General features: G+C 33.5%; 1 protein-coding gene across 1 annotated transcript; it reads right to left on the reverse strand.

Annotated features, from left to right (window-relative positions):
- Positions 1-11,183: 11,183 nt before the first annotated feature.
- Positions 11,184-16,335, reverse strand: LOC7486759 (LEAF RUST 10 DISEASE-RESISTANCE LOCUS RECEPTOR-LIKE PROTEIN KINASE-like 1.2). The gene is given in 5 exon segments (XM_024582770.2): positions 11,184-11,421; positions 11,424-12,290; positions 12,380-12,634; positions 12,781-12,822; positions 15,382-16,335. Coding segments are annotated over 5 exon segments (2,037 nt in total). The 5' UTR covers positions 16,190-16,335; the 3' UTR covers positions 11,184-11,356.
- Positions 16,336-17,864: the final 1,529 nt, after the last annotated feature.

The raw sequence follows: 17,864 nt of genomic DNA on the forward strand, positions 1-17,864 counted from the left end.
AAGTACTAATTTGACCCTTAAATACCATCACATATATTATTTTAGACTAATTTTAGAAATTTATTCAATCAAGTCCTCACTTATTTATTTCAAGGTCTAAAATTGCAAATCCCTAGTATTAAATACATTCTAGTCCTTAATTTCTAAAGTTTATTTACCATCAAGCCACACTTGATTAATCATCTCATTTTCATTTCTAACCAAATGTTCTTATATGTGTGACTCAGTAGGTTCTCTAATAAATTGGTTCAAATATAAATCATAATCCTAAATAAAATAAGATTAAATAATCTATACAATTTAGTTTCTTATCAATTCAACAATTGATTGATTCATATTTAAAGATCAGATACAATGTCTATCAACCTGTCATGATCCCCTAAATATTTGAAAATTCATAAGTGATTTGATTTAACTTTTCAGTGACTAGTTTCTTAGTGTAATTATTATCCTTTCATCAAGAATGTCTTGATTTTGATATTATAGCATGAAGTATGTCTGCTTTGTTAAATAATTTTAATTCTCAACATTGTAGTTATTGATTCTTTGAATAAGATTTGAAACTCTTTTCAAATCTCATTCTATGTTGGCCAAACATTTTACAATCAATATTATTTGAGAAAAAATAGAATATGTTTTTTATAATTCATCTAGGGTGATGAATCCTCTATTGATTACTTAAATACCTCCATATAGTTTATATTATGTTCAATATATGCTTGTCTATTACCCTTGATTGAGACGTGTGGTCAGGATCAAAGCATAACACCTCTTATATAAGACTATTTAGGGATCTCAACTTTAAGAATCACTTACACATTTATCACGTGAGCTTTTCCATAGACATAAGTGATTTTTTTATATGATATTCTCTTGCAAGTCAGTTCAGTGTACATGTCATTTAACAAGCACTTGCATATTAGTTCTAGGCATTCCTTATGATTTCTCTAATAAAATGGAATCGTCTATATATATATATATATATATCTTTGATGAGACCTTGGTTCTTTTACTTGTGCAATGACTCAATTGTTATCACATTATAAAGCTATTAGATCAACAATTCTAGGAACTACACCTAGTTTAGTCCTGAATTTCTTGATTCAAACAATCTTATTTGCCACTTCTTATGCATAGATGTATTTAGAAACAATGCTTTGATGCAATAAGAATCTCATAATTATAACAACTTTATAATTTTCTATACAAAACATTTTTGTCCCACGGATTTTATCTTTACTTTGGATTCATGAATCAAATATTAGATTCATTAATAAAATATAATTGAATATTAAAGATAAAGAAAGCCTTTATTAATAATAAATATATTTTACATGAATAAAATTAGTGCTATATGTCACCAATCGATTAACTACATGGTATATTCACTAACAATCTCTTACTTAGACTAAAGTCAGTCGCTCATGTATCTAATATCCTTCCATACGGTGACCATGCTTCTGTTGGGACAGTGCCTTAATAAGAGTATCTATAAGATTTTTTCAGTAGGCATTCAATAACATCTTCAACTTTTTAATTTCACTTAATTGATTTATTTTATCCATTATGATTAGAATGTAAAATCGATGAATTATGTTTCCTCTAATTTTTTATGTTTCTAAGTGTCATAACCCATTTTTGGGTCACCGCGCAAAAAGGAAAAAAATTGAAAAGAAAAGAAAAATAAATAAATAAATACAAAAAATAAAAAGTATTTAAAAAAATAGTAGTAGTGAGAAGAGGATGCCGGAGTGCCCTAAAAATGGTCAAAAATTGGTTGAGAAGGTTTGAAATTACAAAGATTAAAATTTGACAGTATTTTGTTGACTGATGAGAACCCTGTTGACAAAGAAAATTTAATTTGAGGAAGAAAAATCCAAAATCAGATGTTTATGGACTCAATTAAATTTTATTGAAGGTTTAATTGAATTTATGGAGGTTCTGATTGCAAGAAAAATTGATTTTGGAGTTAATTTAGGCTTTAATTAGAAGAAATTAAAGTTCTGGGGTCAAAATATAATTTTTGAGAGTTAATTTGGTCAAATCAAAGGCTTAATTGCATAAATATTGAAGTTTGATGGCCAATTAGGGACTTAATTGAAGAAATCCAAAACCAAGGACCAAACTGGAAAAGGCGCGTAAATAGAGGGGCTGTAATTAAAACTGGATCAGGGGCTAAATTGAAGAAATTAGAAGTTTATTGCTCAATTGAGGGTCAAATTGCATAAATTCAAGACCAAGAACCAAAGTGAAAAGGGCGGCTAACTTCAGGGCTGCTGTCTGATTTTTGATAGGGATGTAATTGAATTGATTTTTACAATTAAAATTGCAATTGAGGACGCGATTGAACAAATCACAAATTGAGGAACAATGTGAACTCAGACACATTTTGACGCCTTTTCATTTAAATGAAACGGCACGTTTTGTCCAAAACGGCGCCGTTCCATACACTGTTAAAAAAAAAGCCCAAAACGATGTCGTTTTGAACGGCACTATAGCCTTTCTTCTTCCCCTGGACGCGCAGAAAATAGGGGAAAAAGAAAGTTTTGTTCCCCTGTTTTCACCGATGTTTATCCTCTCCCTCTCTCTCCTAAACATCAAAAAGACGCCGACCATAGCCACTTACATAAACTCTTACCCGTGGCCTACCACAGGGCGGTGAAAAAAATAGAGGGGACGTGCCCCTCTGTCGGTTTTTTTAGGGCGGCTGCACAGTGGCCGCCCCTGCCTCTCTCCCCTCTATTTTACCTATAAATACATAGGGGGAGAGCACAAAAGGAGGGACAAAAAAAAGAGGAAGAAGGCAGTAAAGAAAAAAAAAAAGAACTGAAGACCAAAAGAAAGGGGAAGAAGGCAGTAAAGAAAAAAAACGGAGAAGAAGAAAAGGAAAACAGAGGAGAGAAGAGAGAAGGAACGCCACCTAGATCCACCGACATTTCACCGCCACTAGCGAGCACCACCAGGAGCCTCCACAGCAGCCACCGCAGGTCAGTTCCCCCCGCCTCTCTCTTCTTCCTTCTTCCCCTTCGCTGCTCCGTATCCCTCTGTTTTCATTTGCATGCAGAACGTGAGAGCAAATGAAAATAATTAGGTGGTTACTATGCTGTGCACAGTAACCAGCTAATTATAATTTTTGGGCCGGTGCTGGCCCATTCTTATTTTGGGCCGGTGTTGGCCCATGTTGTTTTTTTCTTTAAAAAAAAAACCATTAGTGATTTTATCGTGTTTTTTTATTTTATCCATTTTGGTTAATATCGATTTATATTTTTACATCGTAAAAATACAAATCCGGTATTAAAATACCCGGTTTTCGTCAAAACTTCCAAAAATACAAAAAAAAATTAAAAAGAAAAAAGAAAAAAATATTTTTGTGCATACGGCCAAGTGTCTCAAAGCTAAAAATCATATTGTGTTTTTTCATACACCAAAAAACAATGTTATAGCATGCATTTTGGCTTTAATAACCAGTTTATTAAAGTCAAAAGAACATTGGCCAAAATTTCAAAAACAACAAAAATTTTATTTTGTTTTGTTTTAGTATCAGGGATTATAAATTTATACGTAAAACGTATTCCCAATATTAAAAAGGTATTTTCTTTTGACGACTTAGAACAGTTAGGTTTTTACCCGATAAGATAAGGATCTCCTTACAGAGGAGGACTTTTCTTAAACCGTAAACGGACCGACAATTAGAAACCACAACAATACTTTAGATTTTATCAGATAAAACAATGCAGCTTACCTTAGGTAGGGCATATTTAGGGTGCTAATATCTCCCCTTTACGCAACCAGTCTTCTTACCCCATCTCTGAGACCAGTTAGGGTTCCTAGTGACCAGAATACTAGGTGGCGACTCTCAGTCCATATTTTACTGATAAGAGACAAGAATTCCTCGTCTCTTCATATTTTGCCAGATAAACCATTACACCATTTTCCTTGAGTGGTAGATGATCGTCGCGACGCCACACACGTGCGACATTAAGTATTGATATCCTTGTCTTTCACAATTTTCCACAACCTAAACATTTAATCCAATCATTCTAGACTATTTTCATAATCATCATAGTCATTATTACATTTATTTTCCTCTGCGATATAAAATATAAACAAGATAGAAGATAAGTAATAAAAAGAAAACTAACGCTTTCCTTTTATATAAAATTATTAATTATGAAATAATATTACTAATTGGTTATAAGACTAAAATGTTATATGTTTTCTAAATTTGAAATTTAGATGTACATCAAATAGCATTTTAAAAAATTATAATACATGAAAAGTTTACAAAAGTCCCTATTACAACCTTTTGTAGCTCCTAAACATAGAAGTAATATGTTGCTCGCATGAATATGAGATCTTAAAATCAAAATTTAATTATTTAATGAGAAAACATTATTTAATGACCATTATAATATGAAGAAATTATATCTCCTTAATTATGATTCTTATTATTTTTCATTTTCTTTTGTGTAATAACATATTATGAAGATAAATTCTTTATCTAATTAGATACCTTATGATTATCCTGTTTATACAATGTTTCTATTTACCGTTATTTTCATTTAAACTTTAAATAACATATCATCCCGGTCATCAGACATTTTGATGCATCTAGCATCATCCAGGTACTAGTCGATTTTATTTAATCCTGGTCGTCAAATTCTTTGACACCTCTAGTACCTTCCAAGATACTAATCAATTTTAGTCTCAGTTGTCAAATTCACTAACGCTTCAAGTACACTCAAGGTACTAGTCAATTTCAGTCCCGGTCATGAGATTCACTGACGCCTCTAGTACTACTCAAGGTACTAGTCAATTTCAGTTTTGGTCATCAAAATCACTAACGCCTTTAGTACCACTCCAGGTACCAGTCAATTTCAATCCATCATTATCAATGTAGACATATATAACACTTCTAGAATTTAACATTGACTAACATTTAAAACTACAATATGAAGAAAAATATGAGTGTGAAATTAACTCCTAACTAGCACATGTGCTCGTCCTATTGCTCTTGACTTGCTCTCTGACCCGACCATTATGGTTACAATTATTATTATCAGAAATATAATTATCAACCATATCCAAACTCTATTTTCATTTAAACACTAACAAGAAAAGCTTTTCAGGATTCCACTTATGCATATAAATATGTTCATTTTTTTATATTCATACTCATTCTTTTAGTTTTCACATTAATATTATTCTTTAACAACAATTTCAAACAACATTAGAAATTTATAAAATCTTGGTTGGATTATTCTACTCGACCCCTGAACACTGTTAGGTATTTTAATTATACCTAGAGTTATTGAGCTCTGTTTTAGGCATGGTTGGTCTTTTTGAAAAGGTAAGATGTAAGGTTACAGCTTTGATAAAGGAAGCAATAACCAGTTTTGCCATATACCAACTTGAAATCACCCTTAATAGTAACATGATAGGAGTTTTATAACTCCAAATTTTGCAAAGGTAGTTTTTTTAAAAAAGTTAACACATCATGCTACAACTTTTATGAAGAAACATATTTCCAGATCTCTCATTTACTTGTCCTAATTGCAGCCAGAACCTAGATGACGAAACTATCACAATTTCAACTTACAAGTTTAACACACAACCAAAACATTTAAACCATTATAAAAGAAATGTACTTCCTTTACTTTTTTCTTATACTACTATTAATTCATTTTATTATCGAGAACTCAAATCGAACAAAATGGTTCGCTCCCCTTTAATTCCTACTCTTAGCCAAAACCTTACCGTCAAAGAAAATGGTTCCAAATTTTCATTTTAGGGATTATACTAATTATTCAACTTTCTAATACAAGTCACATCATTTCTAAATACAATTCCTCTAATAATTTCATCATGCAAATTCATTTCTTAATTTCTTTCCCTTAGGCCGAAACGTAGCAAGTGATGGGGATAAGTTTATTTTCAATTTTTTCCCAAATTAGATCATAACCCATTCAATATTCATGTATATAAGCATTAATCAAACACTACATTAAGCATTAATTCAATCATTCATTCAAACTCATATCCCATAATGCATTCTTTAATAAACAATGTACTTTTCACGTAACGTACACACAATTAAAGCTTGATTTAAAGCTTCTCGCCTCTTAAGCACAAGAATTTGAAGAAAAGAAAGTGTTAGAAACACGTTTTCTTTCCTTCTAATTTCTCCTCCCGAACTTGCCACCTTCCATCCCAAATTCCCCTAAGTTTTCTTCATTTTTCGAAGCCTAATCTTCTTTTAATCCTTTCTTACCCCTTAATTTCTAGTGTAGAGATATGAATTTAGGTAGATTAATGAAGGGATTTTGTCAAAAATCCCTTCCTCTTTCCTTCTCTATTTAACTGGCAACTCTTGGCTTCCTTTGAAAGCCAATAGTGCTTATATACTCATCTTTTAGCCCTTAAAGATAAGAATTCCCATCCTTTTAGTAATCTAGTGTTTTTTGTTTAAAAGGGTATTTTGTCTCGTCAACCTGACAATTTTAAATTCAGTACAATTTTTTTGTATCCATATTATTATTAACATGACAATCCCTTAGTTTAATTTTACCCATTTTATTTATGAATCAAAATTTTAATATTTATGAATCTTGTAAAATTTTAACCAAGGTTTACATACTCACTCTATCTTTACATTTTTTTTCTCTATGATTTTTATAATTAAATAGAATCACCTAAGTACATGTTTGGATCATTAATGAGACTTTGGTTCTTTTCCTTGTACAATGACTCTATTGTTATTATATTACATGGCTACTGGATCAACAATGTTAGGAATCACACCTTGTTTATTGATGAATTATTAAATCAAACAACCTCTTTCACCGCTTTAGACACATAAATGTATTCAATTTTAGTTGTGGAATCAATTGTGGTCTCTTACTTGGAACTCCTCCAACTCACAACACCACAATTTAGAGTAAAAACATATCCTTACTGAGATTTGCTATCATTAATATCTGATTGAAAACTAGCATTTGAATAACCATGAACTTTCAATTCATATCCTTCATATACCAAAAAGACATTCTTAGTTCTTTATAAGTACTTAAGAATATTTTTAACTATCTTCCAATGACTTTTACCTATATTGGATTGTTATCTACTCATTATGCTCAAAGCATGAAATACATTTTATCTTATACATAACATCGCATACATAATGGATTTTATAACCGAAGTATAGAGAATATTTTCCAACCCTTCAGGTGGATCAACCAAAGTCTATACCTGGTTGGTGTACATGAAATCCATTTCAGATTTCATGGCTTCAAACCATTTCTTGAAATCAATATTGAATAATTAATTTATTAAAATATAATTATATAAATTATACAATTTAACTTATTAACAATTCAACAATTGATTGATTTTTATTTGAAGATTAGATACAATGTTTAACATCTTATCATGATCCTCCAAATTTTAGGAAAGTCATAAGTGGTTTGACTTAACCTTTCAGTGATCAATTTCTCAGTTTAATTATTATCCTTAATCAAGAATGTTTCGATTTAGACATTATAGCATGAAGTATGTCTACTTTGTTAAATCATTTTAGTTCTCAACACTATAGTCATTGATTCTTTAAATACGATTTGAAATTTTTTTAAAATCTCATTGCACCTTGATCAAGGATTTCACAATTAATATTTTTTTTAATTCACCTAAGGTGATGAATCCTCTCTTGATTACTTAAATATCTTCATATAGTTTACACTATATCTAATATCTACCTATTTATTACCCTTGATTAGAACAATGTGTCGTCAGGATCAAAACATAACACTCTCTATATAAGATAACTTAATGATCTCAACTCTAAGGATCACTTACACAACTATAACGTGAGTTTTTTCATGGACATAGGTGATCTCTCCATATGAAATTCTCTTTTATGCAAGTATAGTGTACATGTCATCTAACAAGTACTTGCATGTGAGTTCTAGGTATCTCTTGTATCTTAGTTTATGAGAGTAGCTGCTTCCTTTCATAAAAAAAGAAACATAATATGCTTTGATTTCAACAACTTTAATTAATATTCAGTCTCAATAGAGTATTGATAAAAAAAATATTTATGAACAATACTTTGATGCAATATAAATCTCATAATTATAACAACTTTATAATTTTCTATGCAAAATATTTGTCACATGAATTTTATTTTTCTCTAGATTTATTAATCAAACATTAAATTCATTAATAAAATAAAATCGAATATTAAAGATAAAAAAACCTTTATTAATAATAAATATATTTTACATAAATAAAATTAGTACTATATATAATCAATCAATTAGTTACCGGACATATTCACTAACAACCAACAATATCAAATTACAGCTGAGCCTTGTTCAAGCACGGAGAAGTGGATGATATATCTCGTGAACCGTTTTTTTTTAATGGAAATAATGCCGTAGCCTAGAGATGAACTGCTGAATTTTACGAAGCCAGTCGCTGAGATCAAGATAGCTGATGAGGTTCTGCTAATAAGCAACAAGCTCACGGCTGCCCTGTCGAAGCAAGCAATTCTAATAGATTGCATCCAACATGAATCAGTTGTACTGCAGAGAAAATTCTGTTGAAATATAGATGGGAAAGAAAATTGAGCAGTCTATCCTTAAAAATCAACCTTTTCCTGTCTTCTATCCTTAAAAATCTAATAACCAATGAACATACTATAGATGCAATACTAACTGAATGACAATTATGCATTGCAAAAGTAGATTTTGTTTTCAGGAATTGCTTTTCCTAGCTTCTATCAATAGAATGAGCGAAACAATCAAATATTGAAACTATTAATCAGCAGCAAAGTAAAAGATTAGAGAAGTCACACTACCAGAAAACCGGAGAAAAGCAACGGAATTACCGACGGACATATTCCGTCGGTAATTAATACCGACGGAAATAATTCCGTCTCAAAATCGGTCGGTATATACCGACGGAATAATTTCGTCGGTAATGCCGTCGGTATATACCGTCGACTTCACCGACGACATATACAGTTCGTCTGGAAATACGCAACGGAATGGTGACGTCAGGCGATTTTACCGACGGAAAGTACCGAGGGATTCAAACTGTGATAGCCGTACAGTGACGTGGCGATGTCACCGACGGCATCACCGATGAAATTATTCCGTCGGTGATTCCGTCGGAAAAAGCCATTATATACACCCATCTGCCGACACTCTCATCCTCTGTTTCTCCTTCTTCTTCTTTCCCATCCCACCTCTCCCCTCCCAAACTGCAGCCAAACACTCATCCCAAACTCTCCACTATTCTCAACACGAGCACTCAAGTTTCTTATATCTTGTACGTGGTCACAATATCCGTTTCTTGTAGATTTTATCATTTTTTTTGAAGTAAATCTATCCTTTTTAATTAGTTTTAATATTTAATTGTGAATTTTATTGTTTTAGTATATGTATTTTGTTAACGTTTGTACTTGTTTAATTGTTATTTGTCAAAGAAACTTGTAGTATGAATGTATAATTTTGTAGTTGTTATAGGTTGTTTTAGATTTTATCAAATTATATTTGTTTGTAAATTGTTGAAATTTTGTTTGAATTACACCGAATTAAATGTGTCGTTGTGATGAAATAAATAATTAATAGCTTATTTAAGTGTCTTGTTTAATTGTTATCAATTATATTTCGAAGTTGTGAGTAATTCTGTAAATTTATATATGTATAAATTTGTATGTATGAACGTTGATAGTTGATAATTGATAATGAATATTTAACATAAGTGTTGTTATAGTTTGTTGGATAATGTCGGGGAAAACCAATATTTTTGTTATGTTTTATAGAGGTTCAATAGAAGTCATGGATGATCGTTCATGGATGTATCAGAACTCACCCCAAGGATTGCGGAGGATGGATTATTGTAACGGTGTCCAGGGTTTTATTAATTTCGCAACATCTATTCCGAGAAATTTTACTGATGGCGGTATTAGGTGTCCATGCAGGAAGTGTAAAAATTTAAAGTTTCTGCATCAAGATGTTGTAACGATGCATCTTCTAACCAAAGGGTTCATGGAAGATTACCTGTGTTGGTATGCTCACGGAGAACTATTTGTTCCTGATGAGAGCATGGAAGAACAGGTGGCTGGGTCAACTTCTAGTGCTAGTAACATGCATGAAGTTGGAAATGAGAACAGTAATCCTTACAGGAATATGGTTATGGATGCAATGAGAATGAGTGAAGATAATGTCAGGGGATGTCCAATCGTAGAAGAAGAACCTAATTCAGATGCAGCAAGGTTTTTTGATCTGTTGAGAGATTCTGACGAACCATTATGGGATGGCTGCACGAACCACAGTAAATTATCAGCCGTAGCACAGGTGTTCACCATCAAGTCAGATCACGGGTTGAGTGAGGCCGGTTATGACAAGATTATTGAATGGGCGAGAAGCATTTTACCTGAAGGGAACAGGCTGAAAGAGAACTTCTATGCTTGGTCCCGGGAACAACCAGCCTCCTCCTCCTCCGCCTCCTCCTCCAGCTCCGCCGCTATACTAGTTTAATTTTGTTTTTTAAACACATTAAATTTGTAATGAATATTATTACTTTTAGATTTTTAATGTTTAATGCATTTTTATTCGTTTATTAATGTTTTTTACAATTAATAAATTATTTTTTTTATATATTTCAAATACATACCGACGGATACTATCCGTCGGTATTTAACAGAGAGTTGTCGAACAATTACCATCCATGCCATATTTCCCGACGGTATCACCGACGGATATTATCCGTCGGTGATTAACTTCCGACGGCCATACCGACGGATAATATCTGTCGGTATTACACAGAGAGTTGCAACAAAATTACAAGTCATGCCATAAATACCGACGGACAACCCGTCGGTGATGCCGTCAGTAATTACCCTTAAAATTACCGACGGATTGGCCGTCGGTAATGTTCCCGCGAGGAATTTTTTTTTTGGCGCGCGTATCCGTTTGTATTACCGTCGGTGTTTCTGTCGGTGTATGGTTTTTTTTATTTGCGACAGAATTAGCGACGGAAATGGGATTTACCGACGACTGGTTTACCGACGGAGCACTGCCGTCGGTGAATCCGTCGGTATTGTTTTCACCGACGGATTTAATTGCTGTCACCGACGGAATTAATCCGTCGGTAAAACTGGATAATGTTGTAGTGTCATCAGCAAAATTTCAACTTCCACTGCTGCTCCAACAATGTATGTACATCTGGTCAAAATACACTGCCAAGCCATGGCAAATAAATAGAGACTGGCAATATCAGTCACTTCATTGCACACAGGATGCTGCTTCTTCGCTATATATGTACTTGAAAATATAGTGAAACAAGGAAAAAGTCAGGTAAGCACTAGCGCACAAGGGGTCGAAGTAGTGCTAATCCAGGTCACAGTGACAGCGTGTAGTCAAGTGGTATCGGGCCACTCTTCAACAGCACAACATCATCTGAAGGAATATCTATCTCCTCTGCCTTTTCCGCAGTGTAGTCTCTATTTTGTATATCTTTCAGAATCTCTACGACTTTTTCCATAGAAGGTCTCAACTCCCTTGCAGATTGTAGACATTGAAAAGCCAACTCAGCCACCGCAGAAATCATTTTTCTTGCTGCATAATCTGATTCAAACCCAAGACTTGGGTCAACAAGTTCATTTAATGCATTGCTTTGGATTTTATTGATTGCCATGTTAGACAAATTAATCTCGTGCCGGTGTCTAGAGATATCAACGGCAGGCATTGATGATATAAGCTCAATCAAGACCACCCCGAAGCTATAGACATCACTCTTATCAGTCAGCTGGTAGCATTGATGATAGTCTGGATCAACATAACCAGGAGTCCCTTGTGGAGCAGTTGAAACATGGGTGACGTCTAATGGAAATAGTCGAGACAGCCCAAAATCTGCAACTTTTACGCAGAAATCGTTACCAAGGAGAATATTGGTGGTTTTCACATCACGGTGCACAATATCAGAAGCATGAAGATATGCCAATGCACTTGCGGTCTCTACAGCAATGTTCATCCGAGTAGGACAAGTCAATGCACCAGGCTTTGCTCTTTGACCATGAAGATGATCAGCAAGTGTACCATTGGGAATGTACTCGTATACTAGTAGGAGTTCACGGCTATGCCGAGAGGTGCATCCATATAGCAGAACAAGATTTTTATGGCGCAGGCGAGTTAGGATGTCAACTTCATTCAAAAACTGCTCAAGTCTCTTGTAATTGTTCTCATACAAGCGCTTGACTGCAACCTCGCGGCCATCTGGAAGTTTGCCTAATGAAGAAACATAGGAAGCAGCAACAATTTAAATAAATTGTGTCCTTCAAAAGCCAACACTGTAATAATGATTGTTAGTTCTTTACCGTAATATACTGTCCCAAAGCCTCCATCTCCAAGCTCTCTAGTCTCATCAAAATTGTTAGTAGCCTCTTCAAGTTCATCATAAGAGAAGAGATGGACGCCATTGTAGCTACCTCGCTTCTCCATATATGCCTTGGAAGATGGAACTGATTTAATGCTTCGAGAGACAAAGGATACATATTGCCTTTTCTTGTGGCGGTACCAGAAGAAGAAGGCTATGGACATTATGATTACCGTACCAAGAGATGCCCCAAGAGCTGAAAGGAGAATGCTGGGATTGGTTAGCCTTTTCAGTAACAGTTAGGTGCGAAAACTTTCACAGCATTTAGATACGTAATTGCAGTGATTAACAATGAAGAGAAACATATGTAAATGGTAAAAAGAGATCATGACAACATCTTACCCATACGAACCTTCCGACCCACATTCATGACATCTTTATTTCCTGGATAAAATAGTACAAAGCAGTGAGGAGTTAGATTTCTAATGAAAAAGTTCAAACTAAAAACTGAAATTTTAGACTTCTGCAAGATAAGAACAGCTTTATATACAAAAAACTGAACTTTTGTAAATTAAACTGCAAAATTTCCACAGCAAATGCTTTGTTTGCATGTACTTGTATTCATGAAAAAGATCAATCAAATAAATAGAAGCATCTAGCATTCCATATAAACAAGCCAACAAAATGTATAAGAAAAATATATAGAAAGAAATATGGTTCTAGACTGACAAATACTCTGATGCCAGCACAACTCTATTCAAGCATGGAGATTTTCAAAGAGTAGAAGTGCCTTCATGTCACTAAATGTGAGATATTGACATCATTTTTTAGTGGCTGATTATCTTGTAAAATCATGGCCTAATCAAGAAACCAATCCAAATTCTCTAATCTTCAAGCTAAACCAAATCAGAAATGGCTACTCAGCCTAAAAAATCTTCAAAACCTCACTATATTTTCCAGTCCAATTTGTTAGAAATATTTGAAGCAGACTTAAAAAATAAATACACTTTTAATAATTAAATGCCTAGATAATATATCTAGGAGACACTTAGAAAAATTAAAAATCCTTTAAATAAAAATTTCAAAATTAAGTCCAACACATGAGGAGACTCCTCTTCAAAACCTCACTATAATTAATTTGTTCAAAGCAACTACCAATATCTTCACCAGTGTGGAGAGGAGCATTAACAAAATATTGGCATGACTTCAGTGAAAAGAAAGCGACAATCTCTTGGGATGTTGATTTGATAGAGCTTGTCAATATTTTCTTGCAAGTTTCAGAGAAATATCAGAAAATATTTGAAAGAATGCAAGTACATGATAGAATTTGTACAAGAAGTAAGCCAGACGAAAATCTAGCATTAAAGATCACATGGAGCATATGCCAAGCTATCTTGACATCCAAGATGTTAAACCTTTGAACATGTTAATCTCGAAAGCAACATATTCCTTTGGCACATACAAGTTCGAAGAAACAGACTAGCTAGTTACAAGATCTCTAATAATCGAGCCGAGCCATGATGGGCAAAATTGAAGTTTTCAAGCTTAAACCCAGTAAACATTAGAAATGGGGAATAGGGTTATGGGCAGATTAATTAGGTGAGGCATATTGGGAAATAGAAATGGAAGGTTGCGGTTGTGTGAGAACTCGCTGGTTGAACCGAAAGTGTGGAGAAAAGGACAACTCCCTTGCAGTGGTGAATAGGGGACCGGACTTAGCCAAGTCTAACAGTTCACAGGGCTGGCTCTTGACATCAGGCTTATCGTAAGAAAAACTATAAAGATTCAAATATAGAAATGTTATTATAATTATCTTTTAAAGTATTTTTTATTTATTAAAATAATATTTTTTTTATTTTTAAAAAATTATTTTTAATATTAATGTATCAAAATAATCTAAAAACATTAAAAAATATTATTTTAAAATAAAAAAATTTAAATTTTTTAAAAATACTTGTAAAACATAAAAATAACCAGGATCTAAAACTAGATAATCAAGTTAATGAGCCACGAAAAGGCATAACAAATGATGATATCTAATATAAAATCAACTCTTGTGAATCAATGAATAGATCAAATAAATAAGGAAACTTCGAAAGAATTAAAAACCAAGATTAGAAAAAATATATATAAAAATATAAAATAGAAATGGAAAGGAGACTTTCGAAATAAATTAAGTGCAAGGTTAAACCTGTTTTTTTTCGATATCTAAAAGAAAAATTGTTTGAAATACAAAAAAGAGGGAAATTCAAGCAGGGGTTGGGTAAGAAAAACAAAACACTCTCGTATAGCTTATGCATAAAAAATTAATAAAATGAAATTGGCAAATATTTGTTGACCCCTCCAGGCTACCTCTAGGATATTTCATTCACTTTGAATAAAGTAAAAACAAACAATTTTGTCTACCATTGAATAAAAAAAGGAAAAAAGCCTAGATGGCCATGAAAATTGACATAGCTTTTGAAGAAAACAAGCCCCGAATATGCACGGCAATTGGCAACGAAGCTTCGAAGCTTATTCTCTAATTCTAATCCAAAAGAGGATGGATTGCAAGGAAATAAGATATTTGCGCTGCTTTTGCGGACCGTTGACAGGTTCGAATTAACTAGACTTGGGGAAGTCATTTTCCATTAATAAGACACTCAAGCTCACCTTCTTGTGGGGTCAGCCAAAATGTTTCTTAAAAAGAAATAAAAAGGGTAATCTAGAGATTTAATTAAAAAAAAAACTAGAAGGACTAGCTTGCAGAATTGTAAGCGATCGAGAGACTAGACTATTGCTTAACAATTTTCCTATGATAGATGGGTTAATGGGCTTCTAAGCGGTCATTAATGCCATTGGAAAGTTAATTTTGAGTTCCGAACAAAGCCCTCTTCCTAATTATCAACCCTAATTACCCAACTAACTTAATTGCCCACACAAATAACACGAAACACACTGAAATGAATAATAAAACATATAACAGGGAAGAGAAAAAAAAAGGAAAAGGTATACTTAGCTGACCTTTGCACACAAAAGGATAAGGGTGGTCACGGCAAAGGCACAAGAACTCTCTATTGGGATCAGTCAAGTTGGTTCCACATATTCCTTTCGAAGCCATGCATCCATCGCAAATTGAAGGACCTTGATCATACTTGTACGACACTTTAAACTCTTCTCTTAAAACTTGCTCCAATTCTGGTTTGTCACCCGTTAGTCGACGAAAAGACTCAGCTGGAATGGGGATTTTGAACCTTATGCTACATTGCGTTTGGTCTAGCCCACTACTGCTCTCCAAGATATCATCACTTCCATAGAATGATCTGCCACTATATTCACTACAATTCGAATACGAACTCGAAATTCTATTTTGCACCAGCGTCGGGCTCCAGACCGTGCAGTTGTAAAGTAAGTTCAGGTTTTGAAGGTTGAGGTCATAACCGAAGACATGGATGTCACTCTCAGTACTTGAATTGGCTAAATTTTGAGTAGGACAAATGTAATCTTTGGAATTCACTAGCTGCAGAGTCATCAACCTGGAAGATTGATTTAAACGAGATAGGCGGAATTCTAGTTTGTCACTTGGTATTATAGGGAGCTGGCCTTCTTCACACTTGAGCTGGAACCCTTTATGTCCACAAACTTCAGGTCGATCACCTCCCCAGAAAGGATAAGAAAGGTTTGATAAGACTCCACAATTAAAATGCTTTTTGCAGTCTCTGTAATCTTTATTATCATCCTCACCATAAGATGTTGATGCAAGGATTAGGACAAGGAAGATGGTGATGATGGGGTGGTGTTGATAGAGTAAGAACAAAATATGGGCAACCATTTTTCTGTTTCAGAACGTGAAGAGAAGAGTCTTCAACTAGGAGAAGGGGATTTAAGTGGTGGCTCAACACAGATTATTCTATCATTTTCAAGGAAATGAAAGAGAGGAAGCTTGGGCAAATGTTAAGGTGTACCTTATAATAATGTAAACAAGGGGCCTCTTATTTGCTTTCACAAAGAAAATAAAAGTACAGATGCCCAAATATTAGTTAAAGATTATTATGGAGAATGAAGAAAAAAGAAAAACAAAAGTTGACAATTGACTTCCAGGGTGGCAGTAGAAAATATTGTGGACTGTGTTTGGTGGCACTGGCGGGCGTTACGTGTTACGTAGTGAACAAGGGATAAATTTTACAATTAGCAATCAAAATAAAAATAAAATATTAATTAACATAGCAGTAAATGTTTTTTTTTTTGCAAAATAGTATATTTTTAGATATTGCATTTATGAACTGTAATATTTAATTAAATATCACAATCTGAACTACGATATTAATTAAAAATTACGGTTAGAAATCTTAATAAAATTTTAATTAATATCACAGTTCACAACCACGATATCAATTAAATTCAAGACTAATCAGTTGACTGGATCGTAATAATCAATTACACCGATCAACTTGTTAGTAAGAAAAATCACAAAACTATCAAAACCAGAGCTTCGAGGTTAGATTTTTTATATAAAAAGAAAACTGCCTCCGAAAACTTCTGTAAAAATTTAAGGGTAATCCAACGGTAGAATCAATAGTTGTGGTCTATTGGAGTCATCATTCTGGTTTATCACAATCAGACCTCCTCTTGAGCCTAGACTTGTTCCGCTAGTCCATAAATGCATATGCTAGGTCATCCACGTAATTTGTCTAGGGCAGATCCTCATCTAGTCATGGCAGACCCGCACCTGACTGCTCATAATCACCCGTTATCGCAAGCACAACTACATCATTGACATTAAAAAACATAGGATAATTGTTATGTGAATAATAACTTTTTAATATTTTAATTGGAGTCTATTTTTAGTCCAAAAGTTAGACAAAAAAGTATATTTTGACTCATAAAATATATGTATATTATGGTTTTTGTGTGAAATAATTGACCGATTCATATAATTGAATCAATCGGTCGACCAGCTGAGACAGATGATTAGTAGTGAGGTTAATTATATTTTAAGTTGTCGTGCTTCAGAAATACAACCTGTTTAATTAAATGTCGCTATAAATAGCAAAATTGAGTAAATGGCACCGTACTTTATGTAAAAATATATTAATTCACCAAATCTTTTATAAATAGTGTTATCCTGCCAAAACTTTGAACTTACTATACTAATTTTTAAAAAAAAATCCATAAACAAGATGGCCAGATTTGTATCATTTATTGAAGAGGATGAGCTCCTTCTCATAATTTGACAACTAGAAGATGCAGCGTAGCAGGTAGCAGGTAGCTCACAAATTATATGATATTCAATTAAGCGCTTCAATGTTGGAAAAGGGAAGAAAAACCGAAGTTATATACTCTAAAATTGCAATAATATTGTTCCTCGACTTTGCCCCTGTCATGATAACACGGTTCGCGGCTGCGGATCTTTAGAGGCTGCATGCATGGTGGGGTGAAATATAAGTGCAATTTTGTCATGCCTCTCTCGTTGTCAAGTTTATATGTATATATTAAATATGACCCGA

Source organism: Populus trichocarpa, chromosome 12 (assembly GCF_000002775.5).
Source record: "Populus trichocarpa isolate Nisqually-1 chromosome 12, P.trichocarpa_v4.1, whole genome shotgun sequence".
Classification (NCBI taxonomy): domain Eukaryota; kingdom Viridiplantae; phylum Streptophyta; class Magnoliopsida; order Malpighiales; family Salicaceae; genus Populus; species Populus trichocarpa.